The following is a 24,182-nucleotide window of genomic DNA, read 5'->3' on the forward strand; positions in this document are numbered from 1 at the left end:
TCCTCCCCTGGGCTGATGTCCAACCACCGTGGTCCTGGGCTTTCCTTCTTCCTTGAAATGGTCCCTGGCAACCCCCCCCCCTGATTCCCCAGGTGTTTCTGCTGCCCTTACTGCTGCTGCTTGGGTCAGATGGCATGGGTGCCCATTTGGGAAGCAGCATAGCTCAATGGTTTCCATGCCAAAGGTTCCAGGTTCAATCCCTGGCATCTCCAGGTAGGCCCTGTCTGACATCCTAAAGAGCTAGATGGACAAATGGTTTGGCTCTGAACACCACAAAAGTGTAACATGACAAGATACAAAATGCCAAAATACCAAACAGCATTTATCTATAACACCGAGTGTCAAATGCTGCTTTTATGGCTTTGCTTTTTGAACTGTAAGACTTCTTTCTGACAACAGACCAGGAAATATCTTTGGGTACAGTCTAATTTAGGAGTGGGGAACCTGTGACCCTCCAGAAGTTACTGGTTGTTGTTTTTTTACATTTGTATGCTGTTTTTTCAGCCACAGTGAACTTGCAACCAATCATTAATAATACACAGGGGAAATTGACAGCCATAATAAAAACCATGCATTAAGCAATACACCTCCTATGTATACTGTATTCCAATACAGTAGTGAAGCATAGTTAGAGCTTGTGGATTACCGTGTTTCTCATATTATAAGACATGTCTTATATTTATTTTTTCCTCAAAAAAACACACTATGGCTTATTTTCAAGGGATGTCTTATTTTTTTCCTCCTCCTCCTGCCGCGGCCGGCATTGCTGCTGCGCCTATCAGTATGTCTTATTTTCGGGGTATGGCTTATATTCCTTGAATGCTTAAAAATCCTGCTATGGCTTATTTTATGGGTATGTCTTAAAATATGAGAAACAGGGTACCTTAATTTTAGATGTCATTTTTAGACCAGAACCTGACTGCTTTAGTTGTTGGACTCCAACTCCCATCTGCCCCTGTCAGCATGGCAAATGGTTGGAGATTGTGCAGGGGCGTAGCTAGCCGCCATGGGGGCGCTGTGGTGATCCGTGCACGGGGGCACTGCAGCGATCCACGCACGGGGGCGCTGTGGAAATCTGCCCAGGGGGGCGGCGCGGTGGACGCAAGCCCCACACTGCCATTTGAGAAAGCATGGGACACCGCATTCACTCTCAGGAGAGACGTGTGGCATGGGCACACTGCAGGCCAGGCCCCACGGTAAGTGCCGCCCCCCACGGTGCACCATTTTGTCACCCTTCTCAAGGATGACACCCAGGGCAGGCTGCAGCCCCCCCCACACCCTTTCCCATGCCCCTGGGATTGTGGGAGTTGTAGTCCAGCAACATGTGAACAGCCACAGGTTCCCTGTCCCTGAACTAACCCCTGAAAAGGGGGACCAATGTGTGTAGAGGCTCCAGTAAGGGTTATTCCTTAACTCCCCTCCTCTGTTTTGCTGGGCATGCAAAGTTTTTTTTAAAGAAACTGATCAAACACAATTGCATTTATCCAGAATCCTCCCTCTTTTACCTTGCATTTCATTTACCTTTCTTTTTTCCTTTTTTCCCTTTGGCATCTTTGCCTTCCTTTCCTTTGGCATCTTTCCCTCCTTTTCCACCTTTGGCATCCTTTCCACCTTTGGCTTCCTTTCCTCCTTTCCCTTTTTTCCCTTTCCCTTCTTTCCCCTTCTTTTCTGCTTGGGAAGATTTTTGGCGCTCTTTTTCTTTCATTTCTTGCTGAAGCCGTTCTTTTTCTTCCTCTGCCTCTTTTGCTTGTATTTCAGCCGTAACCTTCATTTTAAAGGGTCACACTTAAGTAAAAAAGCAGCAGGAGCATTTTGAACACAATGATAATTGTTTCATGATTGTAAATAACCAGCATGTCATTGTGAAACAGACCACTTAACATTATAAACTATTACTTCTCTATAGGTTGGGATCCAGAGATCATGCGGTGGCTTCTGAACTTTCTCCTTCTGGTCCCCAAGTTGCTCCAGGTGGTTGGTGGGAATCTAATATAACTGCTCCCATACTCTTCTTCTGCTCTTACAACATTCTGGAAATGCACAGGCTGTAGCATGGGGCCTTCAACCACAGAATGAATGGGCAGATACTGGAGACCCTCCCTTGAAATAAGAGAAGAGCCTTCTGCTCATGTAAGGGACTCTTTGGATGAGATCCATAGGGCTTATATAAGAACTGCCACTCCCCATTTAAACCAACTCGAACTCTGCGTTCATAATCTGAGGTCCTTCTTCATGTGCCTCCCTCCATGTGAGGTTTGGAGGGTGGCAACATGAGAACGGGGCCTTTTCTGCAGTGGCTCCCTGTCTGTGTAATGCTCTCCTCAGGGAGGTTCGTCTGGCACCTTCATTATATATATTTAAGTGCTAGGCAAAAACGTTCCTCTTCAATCAGGCCTTTGGCTGACTAAAATTCCACAGCCTTTTAAATGTGTTTGTGGGAGAGGGGGGCTATTGTTTTTGTTTTAACTACACATTTGTGTTTTTATCTTATATATTTGTCTTGTGAATCACCCTGAGATCTTTTGATGAAGGGTGGTATATGAACCCAATAAATAAAATAAAATAAATAAGACAGACCATCTTCACAAATGCACATTATCTAGATTATGGATAATCTGCAGGCTTCCAAACTTTGCTGGACTTCAACTCCCATAATCTCTGCCTGTTGGCAATATTGGCTGAGGCTGATGGGAGCTGGAGTCCAATAAATACTTGGAGAACGCCACACTTGCTATCCTTTACCTAAATAAGAGACAGAGAAACATACAAGACATGGACACAGACTTGCTCTTGAATGGAAGCATCTTCAATCCAGTGGGGGCTCCTGCTTATGGAGAGAGTGGGGAGAGGAGACTGGTTTTTGCTGTTTCTACTTGCACTGCTTTGAAAGGCTCACCAACCTTCTGCAGATTTTGGGAGAGGCGCATGGGGCTTCAAGGGGAATAAATGAAAACTGCTTCCCCTTCCCCTTCTGCCATTGAGAGTATCCTCTCAGCAGCATTCCACTCATGGGATCTCTGCAGCCAATTCAAAAATTGTTTATGTATGATTGGGGGGGGGGAAATAACTACAGCTGTTCAGTGATGAATTTTGACTTTCACACTGTTTCATCATGTAAGCAACTGATCAAATTTCAAAGAATTTTTTTATCACCATATTCTCTATAGAAATGCCTTTTTTGAGATATTGAAGGGATTATCTGAAGAGTGCTGGCACATTTATATGATAGATGAGAATGCCCAATTAAAACTGTGAAAATTTGCACAAATCAGAGTTTCTGTCTTCAGGGGAATTCTTAAACAGAGAACACTGTCATAATCTTGCACTGGAGTCAGCAAAACATTTATCAGGATGCTTCCAAATTGCCTCCATGGTCAGAAGCAGGATGCCCAATGTTGGGAAATTGAATTTCCTGAGTGTGGGTTTCCTCCAGGCACCTGGCTTGCCACTACGGTATGCAAACAGGATGCTGGGCTATAAAGGGGTCACTGGCCTGATCCAGCAAACTCTTCTTACATTCTTAATGGCTGTATCCAGATCTCTGTTTGAACTCTTTATTACTTGCGGCTTTTCTTACCATGTTGGATATTGTGGCTACAATATTATGCCACATCTCTGTAATCTGTTTTTCTTCTGGGGCAAAATTAAAGATTATACTTTCAGAAAACACATCATCCTTCATCTTGACTGGAATTGCTTTCATCCTGTCCTTTGGTTCTGGAGAAGCAGCTCTGTGTATACTCAGAGGAATTCTTAAAACAGAAACAGGGGGGGGGGGCAACAGAATTACTTCATTTCTTAAAACTTAAAATTGTATATTTGCTCTGTAAGAGAATATTTCTGTTCATTATAAAGGTCTCATACAAAAAAAATTGCAAGCTGGTTTCCCATGCAGGCCTCTTGTTTACGTTCTGCATAGAAATGGTGCATGGGACAAGCCTCAAGTTCCAACATTCTCCCATTGCGTGTAGGACATTTAGTATAAACCAAGGCACATAGATGGGTGAAGTCCCTGCCAAATTATCTATCCCTTTCCTCTTCTTTTGAAGCAGATGGATGGTGACCCATACTCATCTATGTACAGTTTACTCTCAACATCCTACCTGTACTGTTGTAGGTGAGGTGGGAAGGAACCCAAATCTTACTCTCGTTCCCTGATGGCACTTGTAAAACCGAGGCCGTGTCTGCACCTTACATTTAAAGAAGTTTTATACCACGTTAAACAGTCATGGCTTCTCCAAAAGAATCCTAGAAACTGTAAGGTTGCTGAGAGGTATTAGGAGACTCCCTGTGCCCCTCACAAAGCTACAGTTCCCAGAGTGGCATAACAATCAATCAATCCCTCCTTCCTGGGAACTTATGCCACCAGGGGAAAAGAGAGGGCAGCAAGAGAGTGATGACCCTTGGCTTGCAAGAACAGAGAACTGAGCTTAGGGAAAAGGTGTCTGCTTGGTATTCTGTCTTTATGCATGCATGTACACAAGTACCTTTGTTCATTTGGTGATCTAATCTGGGTTTGAATTTGCACTTTAGCAACCCGGTGAGTGTCCAGGAGCAAAGCATAGGTATTTTGTGTGTTTGTGAATGTGCACACACATCACTGCATTGTGCACGAGTGTGCAGTGTGCATATATTCATGATAGGTGGAGAGGGTAAGTATAGGATGCATACACCTGCCCTCTCTCCAGACTTTTAATTCTTATGAATTCACAGTTATGTTGATTACATGAAGAGTGCAACTATTTACTTCACTACAACCATAATACCTAAAGCTGTCACCTTTAATTCTTCTCACAGGTGTACTATTGGAACATAAGAAGCCACTTTGCACAAGATCAGACCAATGGTCCATCTAGCCCACTGTTGCTTGTTCTGACCAGCAGGAACAGCTCTCCAAGGTCTTGACCAGAAGTATCTACCAATGTCTGCTATCTGAGATGCCTTTTTGCAACTGGAAATGCCAGAGATTAAACCTGGAATCTTCTGAATGCAAGGTGTGGGGTTGACTACTGAGCTATTTACACTTCCCCATTCATGCACATAGCTTACTCTATTCCCTAATCAGTTATATTCTCCCTCCCTCTCTCCTCCCCCCACATTCAGTAATTATTACAATACCACAATTTTAAATGTACATTCTAGTCTTGCCCTCTTCCATGGGTTGTTCTTTGTCAGTTAGATCTATCAAAGGTACTCTGGCAAACTCATTGCTGGTCTCCGTTGGGATTTTGCCTTCCATTCCTCTGTAATAGTCATGCAAAAGCCTCTTGGTATCCTGGAAACGGTCCAGTTCGTTCTTCATGATATATAAGGAAAACAAAACAAGAAATTATTCAAGTATTTCCTGACACCTTATCTCCATAGATAATTCACAAAGCAGTTCCTAAAACATCAAAATGCTATAGCAGGGGGGAGGGGGAGGGGAATAGATTCAAAGAATGGACCCAACATTTAAATAATTTTAGGACCAAGCATACTAAAGACACAACTGAGGACAAAACCATGATATTGCAGCAGCCACATATTTCCACCCTTTCACTTGTAACATCCAAGTGTTATGTGATTCAATGATATCCTATTATGTGTTTTTCACAACTGGATTTTATAAGGAAGAGATATGGGAGTATTGCTTTTCCTTATCTAGCTTGAGCCAAAAAATCCTAATGTTCTTTTTAACAGCAACCAAGAAAGTCCTTCACTATGTTACCCATACCAGAACTATACAGTTGTAACTGTTGCATTCCTACCCCCAGAAACTTGAGGACCTTTTGGAAACCGTGGTCGAGGGATTCGCCAAAAGATTGTACTCTCCTATCCCTATCCCTTTGCTTCTCATCTCCCATGTTAATTCCCCCCACCATCAATCTAAAACATGCCTTGTTGTGCACTGACTTTAACCAGGGTTCCTGCTAACCAGAGTTTGCTGCTTGCAGCCACCTTCAAACCCTGGTGAGGAACGAACCCTAGTTTGTGCTAATCAAGGTTGGCATGGGGGAAACCTAATGACTAGCCATTAGTCTTAGCAGAGGGTGGGGAGGCAAATCTGAATGCGAAAGGGGAGAGCATGTGCAATCCATTGGCCTGCTCCCATTCTCTTACCTCAGGTTAAGGGACAGGTAGCAAAGGATAACTACAATGGCCCTAGGAGTCACTCTTCTGCCGAGAAAAAAGAGGGCCAAACGATGTGCGATGCTGGCCCATTCACATAGAGGAATATAGGAAGCTGCCTTATGCTGAGTTGACCATTGGTCCATCTAACTCAGTATTGTCCACACGGACTACCAGCGGCTCTCCAGGATTTCAGGAAATGGAGAAGGACGTAGAGCCATTGAGATAAAGCACAGTGAGCACGTTCATCTCCCTTTCCCAATATGTTCTTTTTCCTGCTTTTTATGCAAATGGGTCTCACATGTGAATGGTGGCCCTGTAAGGCTTGCTTTGGCCCTATGCAAACTCCTTACTTTCAGTCTATAAATATGCTCAACTGCAGAATGAGCAGTTGTGCCAGGCGGATTTTGGCAAGTTCATAGCATCTATTCCTTCAAAGTGCAGGCAAGAAGCATTATGCACCTGTCATACTTTTGATTTATTATTAGAACAGAAGCTTCTAAATATATAACTGAAAAGCAAAAACAGTGCTGTGCTTTCATGGGAAAACTCACAAAGCCACAGTCTCAAAGGTGTTGTGTTGGGGGGGGGGACTCCAAACCAATCAACATGAGTGTTGCTATCCAATTGTGAAGAAAAGCACACCAGGTTTAGGCCTTGTGCTCTTTAGCTCAATGTCAGATCCATCTACTGCCAAGCCAGAGGATCAAGTCCTGGGATCAAGGCAAGGCTAGACAAAGTGAAGCAAAAGCAAGACAAGGACAGAGCCAAGGAAGGCAGAAGCAAAATGAGAAAGAACTGAGCCAAAAGCTATGAACCGGCAACCAGTTTGCCTTTGCACTACATAGAATGAATTCTGGAATGCATGCTGATTTGCACAGCAATGACGATCTGAATTTCATTTCCCAACTTTTTTTTTTTGTAAACTGCTTGGAGACTTATAAGCTAAGTGCAACACAAATTTTGTTAAATAAACAAACCAGTCTCAAGCTGCATAAACACTGATGCATGAATGTGAATGCTGGGGAATTCTGATGAAAGGAGAAACGGGATCGGAAATTGCTGGTGTTCGCTTCCCATGTCCAGAAAGGAAACCAATCCAGTGAATGCAATTGGTATTTGCCATTGTTGTTGCTTTCAGTCCCCAAACAATACCTAACAGATTGCATTTCCCCCACTTTTGCACTAAAATGAATGGGGTGGAATAAGGTTGTAATGTTCTGCTACAGTGGATAGTGAGACAAATAACATAGGTTTCGGAGGAAGACAAACTGCAGATGAATGGAAATGATGCTGCATGTGACAAACACAGGCAGAATGGGAGAAGATGCCTTCTTACATCCCTATGTGTGCAGCTACATCTGGATCCAGCAGCACAATGAGCATACAAACAATTAGCAGCTTACCAGAACTTAACACTTCAATTTGCAAAGCAGAGGATGCTGCTCATAGCCATAGAGTAGCTAAATATGTTTCGCTAATGGCCTAGTTAGGTTATAGCTTCAGTCAAGGGCTCAAAACACACATCAGTGTAAAAGTCACCCACCCACCCTTCAGATTATTAAAAAAAAATACATCAACAACATAATATTGCTAGACCTGCATAAGTGAAAAGATGTGGTTCATCAGAAGTGCCAATCGATCTGGCAGCCAGCCATCGTTCATGATATCACTACGCTCTTGCTCAGCTTCATCCCTCCTGTTTTCACAGATATCCCACAGACGATCTCTTAGGTCCTGAAAAGATGAAAAATGAAAAGTACCAAAACATCAAAAATGCTTCACAAAAACACAACAGAAATAAAAACAACAGTTAAGTGCATGTTTGATATTTAGTTCCAGCTCACATGTCAGTCTCTAAATGAGACCCCACACCAGGGTTAGCCAATTGGGTGCCCTCCAGGAGTTATCATGGGAAGTCTTCGGTCTTCCAGATGTTGCTGAACTATAACTCCCATCAGCCCCAGCAAGCATGGCCAATGGTCAGGGGTGGAGTTGTAGGCTTCCCACACTTGCCATAAATAGTCATTAACAGTCGTTAACAGTCATCAACAGGTTTACCACTCCTATCAGCCCATCACCCATTCCCATCACCCCCCACCCATCCTCTGAATATACATAAAGGTCTGGTTACTTCTGTTTCAGTGTATCTGAAGAAGTGTGCATGCACACGAAAGCTCATACCAAAATAAAAACTTAGTTGGTCTTTAAGGTGCTACTGAAGGATTTTTTTTTTTTGCCATAAATAGTGACATTACTATGGCAGTTTGCCGTGATGTATTGAAAACGTGTCTTAAAACAGGAACTTTCTCAGGAAATAATAAAGTTATGCCAGTTTGGAATAAGATTATTATACTGTTGTCTCTCTTCTTTCATAAACATGTAGCCTGTAAATTTTCATATCGCTGCATATTTGAATAACTTAGTTTCCCATTCAGATGTTGATGGATGTGACTTTTATCTTAATGGCTTTCATCTCAGTGGTTTATGAATAAGGGCTGAGAAATTTTTTTCTTAAGAAAAAGCAGGTGCCTTCTACCACAATAAGCAAAAATATCCCCCTGAACCAAACCAAGCTTCATGTTTTACTCCTTTTTAGGCCACTCACTTTTCCACTACTCTATTGCCTGAGTCACTGACCTGCCAGAGAAGAGGATACCATAAATTTCTCTTCCCAGTAACTTAAACAGGTGTTGTGGTCAGCAGCCACATTAGCTATGTGCCTTTGGAGATAAGCTTTGGGTATGTCATGTGGTAGGGCTGGATTTCTAGTCCCGGTTCTCTTGCTACTTAATTTCAAGTTAAAGTCTCACACTTCCTCAGTATTGCAATGTAAGATCTCATGCATCTAACGTCCAATCATCTGATGTGACAATTTCATGTCTGTCTTGCAAACAGCAAAAATGCACTGATGGAAATGACACAGCCAAGTAAAATTTCTAAAAGTATACTGAAAATGGCCTTTGCTCTTGTGCCACAAGAACTTTTGCATCTATGCATGCAGACTCTGTAGGTCTTAGGCAAAAGGTGCACAGCAAGAGTGGGAAAGCTGTGGCCCTCCAGATATGGGACTACAAGTCCCATTATCTCTGACCATTCTCCATGCTGGATGGGGCTGGTGGGAGCTGGAGTCCAACAACTGCTGGAGCACTACAGGTTCTCCACCCCAGTGGACAGGCATTCCAGATATATCACACCTAGGTCAAGAGACGAGCCTCAACTATTTCCTCTTCCTCTGGAGAGCCACAGTGCTACTCTGACTGTAGGGCACCTTTCCCAGGGATCTAAAGCAATACAGGGGTACCTCTGGTTAAAAACTTAATTCGTTCTGGAGGGTCTGTTCTTAACCTGAAACTGTTCTTAACCTGAAGCACCACTTTAGCTAATGGCGCCTCCCACTGCAGCTGCACTGCTGCCGCACAATTTCTGTTCTCATCCTGAAGCAAAGTTCTTAACCCGATATACTATTTATGGGTTAGCGGAGTCTGTAACCTGAAGTGTCTGTAACCTGAAGCGTCTGTAACCTGAAGCGTCTGTAACCCCAAGGTACCACTGTATGTGAACTGAAATGTAGCTATCCTTTGATATTCACATGCAGTTTTCCAGGCAAGAAGAAGCCTCCCAAAATGTGTATATTGTGGGGAAAGTATACATAAAAATGCATATATTAATAAAAAAAATGTACAATGCATTATAATATTCGGCAAAATTGCATACGAAAATGGATACATTCGAAGAAATACACACTAAAATGCTTGCGAACTGGTTTTTACAATCCTCAAAAAAGAAAGAAAGAAAGAAAGAAACTGATGCAGAAATGTGTCCAATTGATATTCAGATTGGAAAAGTGAGAAACTGAGCAAAACCAAAATTGACAGATTGGCCTATTCTCTATCCGATAAAACACTGGAGACTTCAAGAGTTAGGCGCTTGAGAATTACAGTCTATTTTCTCTGCACTCTTGTTTACTTCAGGGCAAGATCCAGATCGACAAAGCTCAGCAAGTGATCCAACACTTTCAGATGCCACTTACAGTAACCCTTTGATGCAGCTCTTCTTTCGTTTCATCGTCTTCCCACAGGTCATCAGCCACTGAGTTATAATCGGCTTGCCACTGAGTCACAAACTCCTGCTTGTGGTCGGGGCGTGTTAAGAATTCCCTGAAATGATTTCTGTGCACAACGAAATGAGAAGAAGCCAAAGGTTCAATAAACAAAAGATGGTGGCAGGAACAGTGCATATCATTGAGTCAAAAAATCCCCTTGGCTTACCTAGCATGTGACAGATAATGAATGATGACATGCTGTTCACCTCTGAAGCATCGAAGTGTGGCTTTGATGTTATTCATATAGGTTTTCTCCACCGCTTCCCAATAAGGAACTAAAAATTCAGGCACTTCCTGTTAAGTTTTAAAAGACATTGGTTTTATGTGCCAACCAATGGGCTGCCCAACTAAAATGCTGTCAGGAAGGGGGTATATTAAGTTATTGCACCATATTCTACCCCTTTCTCTTTTCTTCTCTCACCTCAACTTCCAAGCCTTCTTGCCATGTCATTGCTGATCCTATGCTTGACGCAGCCACCCTCTTGGCAAGAGCCAGTGTCATGCTATAGGCAAAGTGTTACGAATGGAAAGGGAAAGCCCTCATTTCAAATCTCCAAGCTGGATGGCCTTGAGCCAATTTCTGTCTTTCAGTAAACGATCTCAAATGGTGTTGTGGAGGATATATGTCTAAACGCCTTGGAAATTGGGTAGGATGATAATAATAATAACAATCCTTTTACTAATTTGCACTTTTAAAATTCCTCCTTCTAATTCAAATCCTTAACCACCATGGATGGGATTCATCTAACAAGCCTCATCTTGTGCAATGGGGCTTTCTCCGTGCCCCCCCCCAATAAATTGGCTCAGGGGGAGCCAGGAGAACCCGCAGAAAAGCACACAGGAGGAGGAAAAGGGAATCGTTCCATCTGACAAGCTGAAATGTTTACGCTGACAGAACATCTGTTGTAGCATGACATTAAATTCAACCCAATAACTTTGCTTTAAGACGTTTCTTGCCTTCTGCAGTAACCTAAGGGGAGGCTGCAGTGCATACATCTCAAGAATTGGTCAACCAGTTTTGCAAAAAAAAACACCCTTTTCCATTTTATGTTTACCATGGCATTGGAAGCCATTCGAAACATCAGGGCAAAGGTGAGGGTGGGGAGGGAAGGAAGGAAGGAAGACCACCATAATGCAATGCTGATTTTGGACGGCCATACTTGAGGAAGTGGTTCATCGACATAAACCCATTCATCTGATCCTGGTTTAATTCGAGGTAGCTCTACAGGAGGGGGAGGCGGTACATCTTCAGCTGAAGGTGGCGCAATCTTCCCTTTGTCTTTCCCTCGTGGAGTGCCTTAAATATAAACGCACCGTTAACATTTGGGAAAGTATTTTACCTAGGAATACTTTAATAGGTTGTGAGTAACAAACATTGGCTGATTTCCCTGAATGCCTTTGATTGATGGACATTTTATGAGTATATTATTTATCATTCAAGGTGCCCTATAGTATATATCGGGGAAAGGTCCTGCTTCAGGCTTGGGAATGTCTTCCTCTTCCCTTTGCCAACCAAAATGTTTCCCCTGCCTAATCAAAACTTGCCAAGATGCTTTTGGAGGAGGAGGAGGAGGAAGTGAAAGTGAAAGCAGCTGTCATTTGTGGTTGTCAGCAAAACAGTGCTGTAAAAATTAAATAAATCTGTACTTTACCTGATTTACCTTCTTTTCCTTTGTCTCCTTTATCTTTCTTCCCCTTTTTACCCTTCTTAGGTGAATCTCCTGGGGGGGACTCTGTAGGGAAATTCCATATGTATCAGATAAACATTCTGGCACATGTTAACTGAGCCATGTCAGTGCAGAACCACTCTTCTACGCAGGGGTGGAGAGGGATGGGAGAGGGTTTTGTTTGGAAGTGGAAACCCCCACGCTCTGGCTTTGAAAACACGATGCTAGCCATTATGAGCCAAGACCAACTTCAAATTTCACCTTCACTTGTGATTCTCACCTGCCTGCTTCCGTCCCCCTGTCTGCTTTTCACACTTTTACAAACTGCAGGAGGGTGGTGGCGGCGGAGGGAAAGCAGCCACTGCAACTAAGGTTGAAGGCTGCTTCTAAGCTACTTCAGCACATGTGAACTCTAAAAAGTGTGGTTTTCTCTCTCTTCCCCCTATTCCTCATTGAGCAAGAGGAATAGAAAGCTATATTCCCCCACCCCAGGTTAACCCAAGGGCTGTTAATCCTAAACAGCTGCTATTGAACTCTCAATTCGCATCAGCCCCTGCCAACATGGTAAATGACCAGGGATGGTGGGAGTTGTAGTCCAACAGCATGTGGAGCAACATAGGAATAAAAGAAGCTTCCTAACTGGTCCATCCAGCTCATTATTGTCTACACTGACTACAGGAGTTCTGGCAGGGAACATGCCCAACCCTAGCTGCAGATGCCAGGGATTCAATCTGGGACCTCCCGCATACAAAGGAGATGCTCTACCACTGGGTTATGGCCCTTTTCATAGGACCACAGGTTGTCCCCAACTTCCTCCAGTCCTAAGGAGTTCCTCACTCTGAAGTGAAGACTTCTGACCATGTTCAGAGCATGCATTGATAACTTGGGAAACTGCAGGTCTTTATTTTGAAACTCCACTCCCCAAAGTTCCTTTTGAGAATGGAATGTCTGTGCATGCTCAGAAGGCTTTTGCAAGTCTACGATAAGACCATTTCCCCTCCTCCCCTACCACCACTTCAGAAATTTGATGTGCTTGAGAAAGTGTGTGCATATGCAGCTGTTTCAGCTCACAGCTCTGGCACACATTTAGTGCTCCAGATCTCTAAACATGGTTATGAGATCAGGAGCAGGCTGTGAGATTAAGGGCACCTTTACCTTTGCCTCTTCCACAATCATCTGCTCTGAAACTTCCTGCAATGCCTTAACTATGGGTTACATCTGCCTCAACTTTCACCAGGGTTAACAATAACCGGGGTCTGAAAGCAGAGCATGATGCTAATTTGCAAGCCCTGGTTAAGAGGTCATCTTGTCAGGGCTGTTGCATATGTAGCCTAGAGCTGAGCCAAAGGTTCTCAGCAGAACCTTTGCCCTTAATAACGGAGAAGGCATTTCCTACAAAATCACACCATTCCCCTAACTAAGGCTGTTGGGGTGGGGTAGGGGGTAGGGAAGGCCAGTGGGAAGAGGCACAAGAGAAGGCAGGGGTTGGGTGGGGGAGGAGGAAATGTCTTGGCAACTCACTCCAAACCTCTTAGTCACAGTAAGAGATCAGGAAAGTGTCAGCCATAACAGGCCACAAAAAACATTGTCCATACTCAAGCATATCCTACACTTGGCTACAGCAGGGAAAGTCATTCACATGGATTTGGTCCAATGGCTACTTACATATGAAGTGCTTGTTTCTGTTCAGCTTAATTATAAAAAGAGATACCCAACTAACTTATACTGAGAGTAAACCTGCTGAAATCAATGTAAAATACTTGCAGAATAAATGTTGCTAGACTTACAGAATCTCTTTTGATTTTCCCGAAAATTCATTGATTTCTACTCCAAGTATGACTTAAGATTTTGCACCTGTGCTTGTTATATCTGTGACATTTAGAGTCTGTTTGTTGCACATACAAGAATATATTAACAGACCAGTCACATGATCTATAAGGTCAGTACATGTAAAATATTACATCAGTTTAAGTAGGGTAAAGGCAAAGGGACCCCTGACCATTAGGTCCAGTCATGCCCGACTCTGGGGTTGAGGTGCTCATCTCGCGTTATTGGCGTACAGCTTCCAGGTCATGTGGCCAGCATGACAAAGCCGCTTCTGGCGAACAAGAGCAGCACACGGAAATGCCGTTCACCTTCCCACCGGAGTGGTACCTATTTAGCTACTTGCACTTTGAGGTGCTTTCGAACTGCTAGGTTGGCAGGAGCTGGGACCGAGCAACGGGAGCTCACCCCGTCACGGGGATTCGAACCACTGACCTTCTGATCGGCAAGCCCTAGGCTCTGTGGTTTAACCCACAGCGCCACCCGCGTCCCTAACAGTTCAAGTAGAGGTCACTAAACTTTCATTAGCCATGAAATCCTTCACAGTCTTTTGCTTAGGAAGGAGCTCCCATATGAGCTTCAAATTTAGCAGCAGGCAGAATTTCAGAGTCTATTTGGCAGTCCCAAATAGTTTCAAAACGAGGAGTGTAATACCTCAGAAAGGGTTTCCACACCCCTATAACACCCCTGGATTTCACCTAGAGTGAAATTCAAACTGAAAGGAAGTTATTCTGTAGGCTAAATAGCTGAGGAATTTGCAGAAAAGCCCAAAGGGTTTCTGTTAGACCAGCAGAATTTCTTTTGCATGTGTGCAAGTTCTATAAAGAAAGAAGCTGCAGTTTGTCACTTTTTTAAAAGAGAGTTCTCAGTTCATTTTATGGTTCCTGAATTCATGATTGATTTACAGTGTATTTATATGATTCACCACCAACCTTTTACTGCAGGTGGCGGCTCCAGCACTTCTGGAGAGGGAGCAGGGGTGAGTTCCTCCACCTTTTCTACCGGGACTGCCAGAACCTCTTCTTGTGGCAAAGCCTTGGCAGCTTCTAGCGCTTGCAGTCTTTCAGCTTCTCTCTTTTCCTCTTCTATTCCTTCAGCAGCAAAACACATACAAATCAACAACAAACTCATATATATTTATCTCTCTGCCACATTGTTGGTACGCAACTTGAAAGCTACTCCCCAGGATGTTGCAGACAATGGATACAATGCATAAACTCCAAGGATTTGCTCACTGCTGGATTACTGCAATGTACTCCGCCACAGGGCTGCCCTTGAAGATGGTCTGGAAGCTGCAGCTGGGATGGAATGCAGCCACCCATTCATTAAGCAGGGCAACAGAGTGGGATCACGTCACACTGAATCCAAATGCATTGCGGGATCTCTGACAATTCAAGTTTTGGGGGCTAATATTGAAAGCCCTGAGTGGCTTGAGGTGCAGTTACCTGCAAGAGCCTAATACCAGATGGCTTGAATTCTAAGATATGGCGGGGGGAGCATTGCTCCATTTGCAATGGTAACAGACATGACCTTCTTTGTGGTGGCTTCATGGAACTCCCTCTTGATGGAGTTGTGCTTGTCTGCAGCACTGACATCCTTCCACCAACATTTAAAAGCACCCTTGTTTATTCATGCCTTTGGTGAGCGGAAAATGATATGTGAATAGTCAGTTGATTTTCCCTGCTGTATGGGTATTGTGTATTTAACACTTTTCAATTAATTAATCAATCATCTTGGTACGCATTGCTTGAATCAAATTATGAACTATTTATAGGGATGGGTGAATCTTTGAATTTCAGTTCTTCCTAACTTCTTATTCTTCTAACCTTAAGTTAAATTCTCCAAATTTCTGCATCAATTTGCATTTTTTTAAAGTCCTCATGAAACTTCATCAGTGAATTTCTTCTAATGTACACATTTTTGTACGCAATTTTGCTTAATAATTTTGGCGAAGCAATCTTCCCTAGCATAATTCATTTTTGTTTCATTTGCACTAATATATCTATTTTATGTGCACTCCATCCTAGTATATGCATTTTTGTGTATACTGCTTGGATGGAGAACTGTGGTGCAAAATTCAGAGAAAAATGGCTGTGTTTCAGTTCACATATTGTTTCAGAAACGGCAAATTAGGTGGGCTTGCCTTTAAAAGCAAACTGATTTGAATTTCATCCCCGCCCCCAGCTAGTTATAGCCCAAAGGTCTGGGGAAGTAAAGATATGAGGAAAGGGTATTCATTGCCACACTGTGGACTATTTCTTTATCCCATTACATGAAAAAATTCAGCCAGATTATTGAAAGCCCTTTAAATATGTAAATATTTGTATTTGTAAACATTCATATAAGCACTGGAATAGCATTACTTACTTCTGTTTTGGATTTTAACAATTTCTTCCGTTATAATTTCTTTTACCCTTTGACACATAAGATTCTCCTCTGTTTCTGCATTGACCTTTATCAATATATTTTGCTGCTCAGAATACCAGTTTTCTAGCTTGGGCCACGTCTCCTGGAAACCTATAATTCTGTGAAATCGGAATCACACACAAATCAGGTATTTGGGAAGCTTTCAAAATCCCAATATAAAAAAAAATAAAAATGACTTAAAGCCTATTGATAGTCCAGCCGAATGTCCCTAAAACACTGGTGCAATGGCATATATTATCAGATTCCTCATTTGGCATTAATATACTAGTTCTGTGGATTCTGATGTTCATCCAGGAAGTTGGGCCAAGTACAATCTCTCTGCCTAAAGTGTGGGAGCTTCATGGCTGAGTGTGGACTTCAAGCTGGTTCTCTCCAGTCCTAGTTCTGGTAAGGAGCACATCATGGCGATCTTTAGCACAGACAATAACATAGTCTAAGAGGTGCCAGTGGTTTGACCAAGGATGCCTCCATGAAGTTTTAAATTTATTTTTCTGTCGAAAGAGTGTGTTAGTGATAACAAGGTTGTGCGCTGCACATATCGTCAAAAGTAAGATTCCGTTCTGGTTGCTCTTGCCAACTCCTTCTTTCCCAATAGTCCCAGGCCACAGATCGAAATCTTGCCCAACTCTTGCATTAAAATCACCCAGGAGGATAATTTTATCTTTCTTAGGTGTCTCTGTTAGGACAGTATCCAGCTGAGAGTAAAATTTTTCTTTAATGTCTTCATCGGCATCCAGTGTTGGTGCATAAGCGCTTATAATAGTAGCCTGTTGGTTTTTTGAGAGCTTTATTCAAAGGGTTGAGAGTCGCTCATTAATGCCAGTAGGGACTTCTGACAGGAGCTTCACAAGGTCGTTTTTGATAATGAAGCCTACCCCATGTATTCAATGTTCTTGTTCAGATAGACCTTTCCAGATGAATGTGTAGCCTCCTTTTTCTTCCTTCAGTTGTCCCTCACCTGCTCTTCAAGTCTCTTGAAGCGCTGCAATTTCAATGTTAAAACGTCGCAGCTCTGATGGCAGTTCTGCATTCAGGATGCTTGCTGTCTGTGTTATCTGACAAAGTCCGTATATTCCATGTTCCAAAGTTCAATTGTCTTTTACGACCGCTAGGTGGTAACCCCACTAGCGGTAATCCAGTCAGGGGAAAAGGGAGACAGACTATGTTTAGGGCACCTTTTATAGCCCCTCCCCCTTTTGGGGGTGAGCAGAGTGGATCCTAAAAAGGGCTGCTCAGTCATGGATACAGCTGCCAAGCTGCTCAACTGCCTCGTTCCTTGAGTTAGAAAGACTGAATCTGTATCCATCGCCCATGTGCCAGTTCATGACTAGGGGCTTCCAGATTTCACGATCCTGCCCCCGTTACCATTTGCCGATCGCCATGGGACTTTTGGGGTTTGGGTTGGGTTTTTGGAAGACGCCTGTGCGTGAATTTGTTTTATGTGTGTAGATCAGTGCACGCTGACCAACGCACAGTCTTTGCAGTAGGGCTCTGTTCCGATGGCATGAAGTAATCATGACAAACTGGTAGATTCCTATCTGCTGCAGCTTTCATCTGCCTTCACAGCCATTGTAACATACCGCTTGTTATCATCTGCCTGTTCTGCCGTTGAGGAATTCTTGGATCATTCTTTGTCTAGCTCCTTCCCTTTGACCATACCGCCTTGGGTGACCCTGCTGGGAGTACGAGATTCCCAACGGCTTCACTCACAAGGGTCATAGGAACATGCAAGCCCACTCACCACGACAAGGCGATGATCCAGCGAGTGGGTGTGAGAACAGTACTAAATGGACTTTTAGTCTAAATCTGACAGGACTCTCACAATGACTGTAACTGACTCACCTGTGCTGCATCTGGCTCCTTATAGAATCATCTTTTTCCGCGTCATGGAATTGAACTTCTGAAACTTGATCACCTTCTCCTAGCTTGCCTTGATGGGAGTCGGCTGTTCAGCAAAATATATAAAAAATAACAATGTTTGGAAGGAAATTTTCTGGGAGAATGCTTTTATAGTACACAGTTTAAGGCAAGAGTGGGGAAACTTTTTCAGACAAAACTAGCCCACTTAGGAACGTTGATGAGCAAGGTATTGGCATCCTGGGGGGCACACACCAGTGTTTACAAAAGAGCAGAGCAGAGAGAGAGAAAGAACGAAAGCCTAAAGCAGGAATAAGGAATTGTATTCACCTCAAGGGCAACATTCCCTTGTAAGCAACATCCCACAAGCAGTGGTGGGTGAGGCAAAAGTGGGTGCAAGAGATGTGACTCTTAGAATGGATTATGTCAGGGGTTGGCAACGTGCGGCCCATGGGCCGGAAGCGGCCCACAGAGGCCGTTTAACCAGCCCACGAGCCGCCCCAGAACCAAGCTGCCTGCTCAGTGAGTCCCGGCGTGCTGCACTAAACCGGCGTGGGGACTTGCTTCCACGGCGCCGGAAATCGCATCTGCACAGACGCAGACACCGAAAATTGTGGGTGCGAAGGATCTCCGCTGGACCAATCCAGCCCAGGCAAGGTAAACCTTGCTGACCCCTGGATTATGTTCCAGCTAGATAATTGCGGGGAGAGGCTAGGCAGGGTGAAATTGAGTGTATTGAAAGAATGCATGGCTGGCTGGCTGGCTGGCACAATGAACAGGACACTCTTTTTGAGATGTGAGGATACACCTCAACATTTGTTACAGGTCCCACTGAGAGGTTAGATTTTTGGAGTGTATTTGCTGTCCGTTCCAGTGGTTCACAAACTTCCCACGCACACCCCACAGACAGAGGCGGAGCTAGCTGCTGTGCACCCTGGGGCGGGGTTAGCCACCTGCAGGGGCAGGACTAGCGTCTCAGGGGGATGCCGCCTGTGGCAAACATCCCAGGGGAGTGACACAGTGATGGCACCCCCTTCCCCGGATGACATCTGACACGGGCTGCACCTACCGCACCCCCCTTCCTTCACCAGTGCCCACAGATGACTTGAAAATTGGTGAGGGTCTTGGTGGATCCATATGGACATCTAATGCCATGGATGTGCCATCTCCTGTCTTCAACCACAAACCTACTGACAGAGCCGTAAGCACAAATCCACAGCCAATAGGCCATTGTGTAATAGTAGCAATTAACACAGTTATGTGAATCTGTCAGTATGGGTTTGTGCCTTAATTGCATGCATTGAACTTTAAACTTACGCTTGACAAATGCCACCCGGTTCAGCACAGTGCTGTCTGAAACTTCAAGCAACATAGCAAAGTCAAGAGCAGGTGGATGCACAGGTGGCTCTTTTAGAGCTGATGGATCTGGAACCAACACAGGTTTAAAGTTTTTAGACATTCCTTCTGCCTGGTCAGGATCTCGGTTTGTCAGTGCCTTTTCAAGCAGTTTGGCCTGATTCAGTGTCATCGGAAATCCATCCAAGATCCAGCCGCTTTCTGGTGGCAGTCGGCTAAAGGAAAAGCAGAACCAACGTTAAGCACATTCGGAAGATTCTAACCATGGTTCCAGCACTCAAATCATTTTCCTCTGCAGTTCTTAGATCCTAAAAGAGGCAGACTTAAATATTTCAAAAGAGTTCTAGAAGAACATAGACTGAAATAAAGACGTCTGAAAAGAAAAGGTGGGGGGGGAGGAGAAAGAACATTTCAGCTGAGCCAAGGCTAAAAACAAACTACACGGAAAGACTACTGTTTTCTGCTGTGTGGTCTCCTGAACTGATTTTCATTCCATGAACACAGATGCCACACACCCAAATCAACTTCTTTGTTGACTCAGCATTGCCACATTTGTAGTGAGAGTCCAAATTTCTCTTTTTGGGAGTCTAATAGATTAGAAGAAATCGAATCTAGCAAAGTCTTTTGAATGGCTGAGGAGATTACATTGATTCTGCAATCTCGTGCATAGAAAACTGCCTTCTATCAGGTCAGATTATTGGCCCAACTAGCCCAAACGAGGATGCCTGTCCATGGGTCAGCAGGTAATTCTTCACCAGACTAAGAAGAGTAAATTCAACTATACACTTCAGTTACATTCACAAGATGATGAAAACATATACTTGTGTCTCACACCAACTGTAGGAGGCAGTCCACTGGCTATAACATTTTATACTTCGTATTCCTTAGAAATATGACCATTAAACCCAAATGAACTAAGGATACGCTATACCCTGTTCCCTGAAAAGGGGTGTTACTAGGGTTACTAGGGTTACAAATAGGCCATCCCCATATGGACATCTCACATCTTACAGGTAGACTAGCAGCTGGAGGCAGAGGTGGTGGTTAAGCAGCCCCTTACCACCAACACCCACTAGCAACCTCCCATGACTGCTTTTCAGAATGCCTTTTTAACCCATTACATACTCCAGCTAGCATGGTTCTTTCAAACTCTATGATTCCATGACATAAGCTTCTCCAAGAGCATTAATAGTTAACCACTGAACATATATAAAGCAAACTGGCTTCATTGTACAGGTACAAGAAACTGAAAGGGGTATTTAAAAGTCTTGTACCTGTACAATTTGTGATCTGCAAAGCTGAACGGATCCCTCTAGGTACTCAGTAAACCTTCTGCTCTGGTTGCTTACTAGGGATGGCAAGCACCTAGGGGTGTTGTCAAGCACTTAGAAGGCCACAATATTGGGCTGAAGGATTGCATTTGTCTTTGTGGGTCACAAATTGTGCATCTCTGTGCTAAAAAGACTCTACAAGATAGGCTCGACTACAGCTTTTGGCTATCAGAAAATAAAAATAGTATAGGAATAAAAATCTAATAAATCTGGCTTGTCCAAAAATCACTGGCTGTGGTGTCTTCAATTCCCTGAAGCCTCTTCACAGAAAAAAAACCCTGTCTAAATAAACCCCCAAGAGAAAATCAAGAAAAAAATTATAAACTGCATGGATTACAATACAATTGACCCTTTACACCAAGTATTTCAGGTCTGCTTAAAATCATGTAGAATTTTGCATGGATACATGCTCCTACCTTTTCTTTTAAGAGGCATGGGGAAAGATGAAAGCTATTCAGTAAGCATTAACTGTAATGCTTTCTGATCTATATGTGCGTGGCAAATAAGGTTGCTCTTCCTGGGGTGATGAATAGCATCTCCCTCTAGAAATAGGCTCGATTATTTTAATGAGTGCTTATTACCAGAGCAATTTACTCTTCATTGTAATGATGGCAAAGCCTGACCCTAGCAACAGACACATTTAACCACATTCAAAATAGAGTCATGCAGAGTGATCTATTCCATACCTAATAGCCTCCACCATGATGCCAACTAGCAATTCATCTGGAATGCTTTTTCCTTTCTTTAATAAGCTCTCTGCTGCTGCACCAAGCTGAGCGCGAATCGAAAGCTGTGGAATTTTATGGGAGAAATGTAAACAAGGAGAGGAAACCTTGGCAATTGTACATTAATTTGATTAGAGGAATAGAAACACCGATTTGTAACTGAAGTTCTCTAACTTCAATAGACAGCAAGACATTTAGCCAAGACCAGGCATCCCCAAACTGTGGCCCTCCAGATGTTTTGGCCTACAACTCCCATGATCCCTAGCTAACAGGACCAGTGGTTGGGGAAGATGGGAATTGTAGTCCAAAACATCTGGAGGGCCGAAGTTTGGGGGTGCCTGGCCAAGACAGACCAGCCTGATGTCACTGAGGTCATTTCTAAACAACTTAAGGCCAAACTGTATTTATTCCTATGGTTTGCACTTGCATGACTGGTTTTCCTTTTCAAAATAGCTGGTGGGGTGGGGTGGGGGAGCCATAGCAGGAAAATGGCATGGGGAGGAGCTTAGACCCTTTGACTCGGTTTTGATTCCCAGTCATAATTGTTTTGGCCCTGCTCTTTCTATTCTCAGTGGGGGGGGATGTATAATCAGGGGCCAGCAACCCTTTTCAGCCATGGGCCGGTCCACTGTCCCTCAGACCTTGTGGGAGGCGGACTATATTTTTTTGGGGGGGGGGAATGAACGAATTCCTATGCCCCACAAATAACCCAGAGATGCATTTTAAATAAAAGGACACATTCTACTCATGTAAAAACACGCTGATTCCCGGACCATCCGTGGTCTGGATTGAGAAGGCGGTTGGGCTGCATCCAGCCCCCAGGCCTTAGGTTGCCTACCCCTGGTATAACTCCATGTTCTCCCAGGCCAGCCACTGACTATCCTCCACAAGAAAGGCTATAAAGACTTCATGTAAGGCTGGAACTTTGCCTAGGAAATGATAGGTCTTTCATTGCTCTCCGCTTGTTTCCCGGTCCTGAACCATTAGCTCAGCACCCCTGGTTTGGTTTTGGTTCCTACCCCTGGCTCAACTTCTGGCACCTATTCAATGACCATCTCCAGCTCACCTGAAAACAAAAATTATATGAAAACCAAGGGCCAAGCTACATGTGAGGTCAATCACATGCTTTGCCCATGAGTGCAGGACTTTTCTTTTACAACTGGAACCCTGGCTGAGGAGGAGGGTAGACAGGCTTCAACCTTTTGCCCCTCACTGCAGTTTAAATCCAAATCTCCCCATGCCCACTATTTACATGGGGAGAAGCTCCCATTAGCATCTGTCAGGGGACTGTTGCGGCTACTCTCGAGTAAAGACACTCCAATCCGATCTGTCTTTTAAGGTTTTATTGTGCATATTATTTTCAGTGCAGAGATAGCAGAAAACATGACCTCCTAGTCACTCGCAGAATCCGGCAATGGCGCCCTTCTGCTTCGGGGCCAGCATAATAGCTTGGGGACCCCGAAACGCCACCCCCTAAACCTGTGTTTGGGTGCGCACCTCAATTCGGGCGCCGGAAGCGGCTGCACTCCCTCTTCCACCTGTTGGCTAGGGCAGTGCAGGGGCTCTGACACATCACTGAGCCCTCCTTCCTCCACTAGTTGGCTGGGGCGGTGCAATAGCTCGGATGCCTCACTGAGCCCTCCCTCCATCCCACTCCATTCCTCATTCCCCCCCCCCCTGCCTGAGCCGCTACTACCACTGTCGCTGGGCGAAGTGCTGGTCAGGATGACGGGGGGAGGCTCCCTGTAGGGAGTCCCCCGGACAGCGTCAATGAAACTGTCAATGGAAACATATGATTAAGGCTGGGATCAAAAGTGCTACTTAGGCTAAAATGGCTTGCGATAGCAAAATATACAGTAGTACCTCTACTTACAAATAACTCTACTTACGAATGTTTCTACTTACGAATGGAGCTCCGTCCGCCATCTTGGATGCAGTTTAGATAGGATTTGTTCTACTTACGAATTTTTATATAGGATTTGTTCTACTTACGATTTTTTTCTCCCAATGCATTCCTATGGGGTTCGACTTACAATTTTTGTCTACTTACAAATGTGTGTTTGGAACACATTAAATCCGTAAGTAGAGGTACCACTGTAATTGTTTTTCATATTTGAGCAGGAAAACAGCGCATGAGGGATTTTGACATGTAAGTGGGTGGGGCAACCCATCTGCCAATAACACCATGTGATTGACAGGTGGGTTGTCCTGCTAGTCCAAGGGGGTGGGGCCAGATAAAATATGGCCCATGAGCCAAAAAAGTTCCCCACACCTGACCTGGAGAAATGGACAATTAAAGGATGAGATACTGGTGAGTTCAGATATTCAGAAAACTCTCGGAAAGATTCTGGGTTAATTTGCTCTACCAGGGATGCAACCTGAGAACTTGGCACAGAGGTAGCGAACCTGTGGGCATCCCCATTTGGCCTATGAGGCCATTTCTTCCAGGCTACACCCTCCTATCCTGCACCTGATGTCATATATGTGTGGGAGAGGTAAAGCCCCTTTCAAAGTGCAGGGCACTTTAGGAAAGGCTTCTGAAAACATATTTATGTGCAGTATTGCTAACCTACAGTCTCCAGCATAGTCAACAAAACCAAGAAGGGTAGTGGTAAATTGTTGGGTGTTTTTTTGTTTTATAAATGAAACACTTGTCAAGACTAAAAAAACTAGTTTTATTTGAGAGTGCTTTTTGCAGAGGTATTGCCTCCTGAGGTGTTCACACTCAATCCCACAACTGAGTAAACAGAATTTGCAGGGATTTGTAGTACCTCAAAAACCT

General features: G+C 43.9%; 1 protein-coding gene across 3 annotated transcripts in view; it reads right to left on the reverse strand.

The window, feature by feature from the left end:
* LOC118077328 (sperm flagellar and cilia associated 2) overlaps positions 1 to 24,182 on the reverse strand; it is a 104,814-nt gene that overhangs the window by 45,541 nt on the left and 35,091 nt on the right. For all 3 annotated transcript variants that reach the window (XM_088653329.1, XM_060280324.2, XM_088653330.1), the window contains exons 15-27: positions 21,362 to 21,465; positions 19,306 to 19,559; positions 17,974 to 18,076; positions 16,072 to 16,229; positions 14,637 to 14,795; positions 11,866 to 11,946; positions 11,374 to 11,510; positions 10,380 to 10,507; positions 10,142 to 10,280; positions 7,708 to 7,845; positions 5,136 to 5,296; positions 3,578 to 3,752; positions 1,522 to 1,765 (exon numbers count right to left, since the gene is read on the reverse strand). In XM_088653329.1, coding sequence (XP_088509455.1) covers positions 1,522 to 1,765; positions 3,578 to 3,752; positions 5,136 to 5,296; positions 7,708 to 7,845; positions 10,142 to 10,280; positions 10,380 to 10,507; positions 11,374 to 11,510; positions 11,866 to 11,946; positions 14,637 to 14,795; positions 16,072 to 16,229; positions 17,974 to 18,076; positions 19,306 to 19,559; positions 21,362 to 21,465 — 1,981 coding nt within the window. The remainder of the gene's footprint in view (positions 1 to 1,521; positions 1,766 to 3,577; positions 3,753 to 5,135; positions 5,297 to 7,707; positions 7,846 to 10,141; positions 10,281 to 10,379; positions 10,508 to 11,373; positions 11,511 to 11,865; positions 11,947 to 14,636; positions 14,796 to 16,071; positions 16,230 to 17,973; positions 18,077 to 19,305; positions 19,560 to 21,361; positions 21,466 to 24,182) is intronic.

The sequence above is a fragment of the Zootoca vivipara genome, chromosome 10 (genome assembly GCF_965207765.1).
Source record: "Zootoca vivipara chromosome 10, rZooViv2.hap1.1, whole genome shotgun sequence".
NCBI lineage: Eukaryota > Metazoa > Chordata > Lepidosauria > Squamata > Lacertidae > Zootoca > Zootoca vivipara.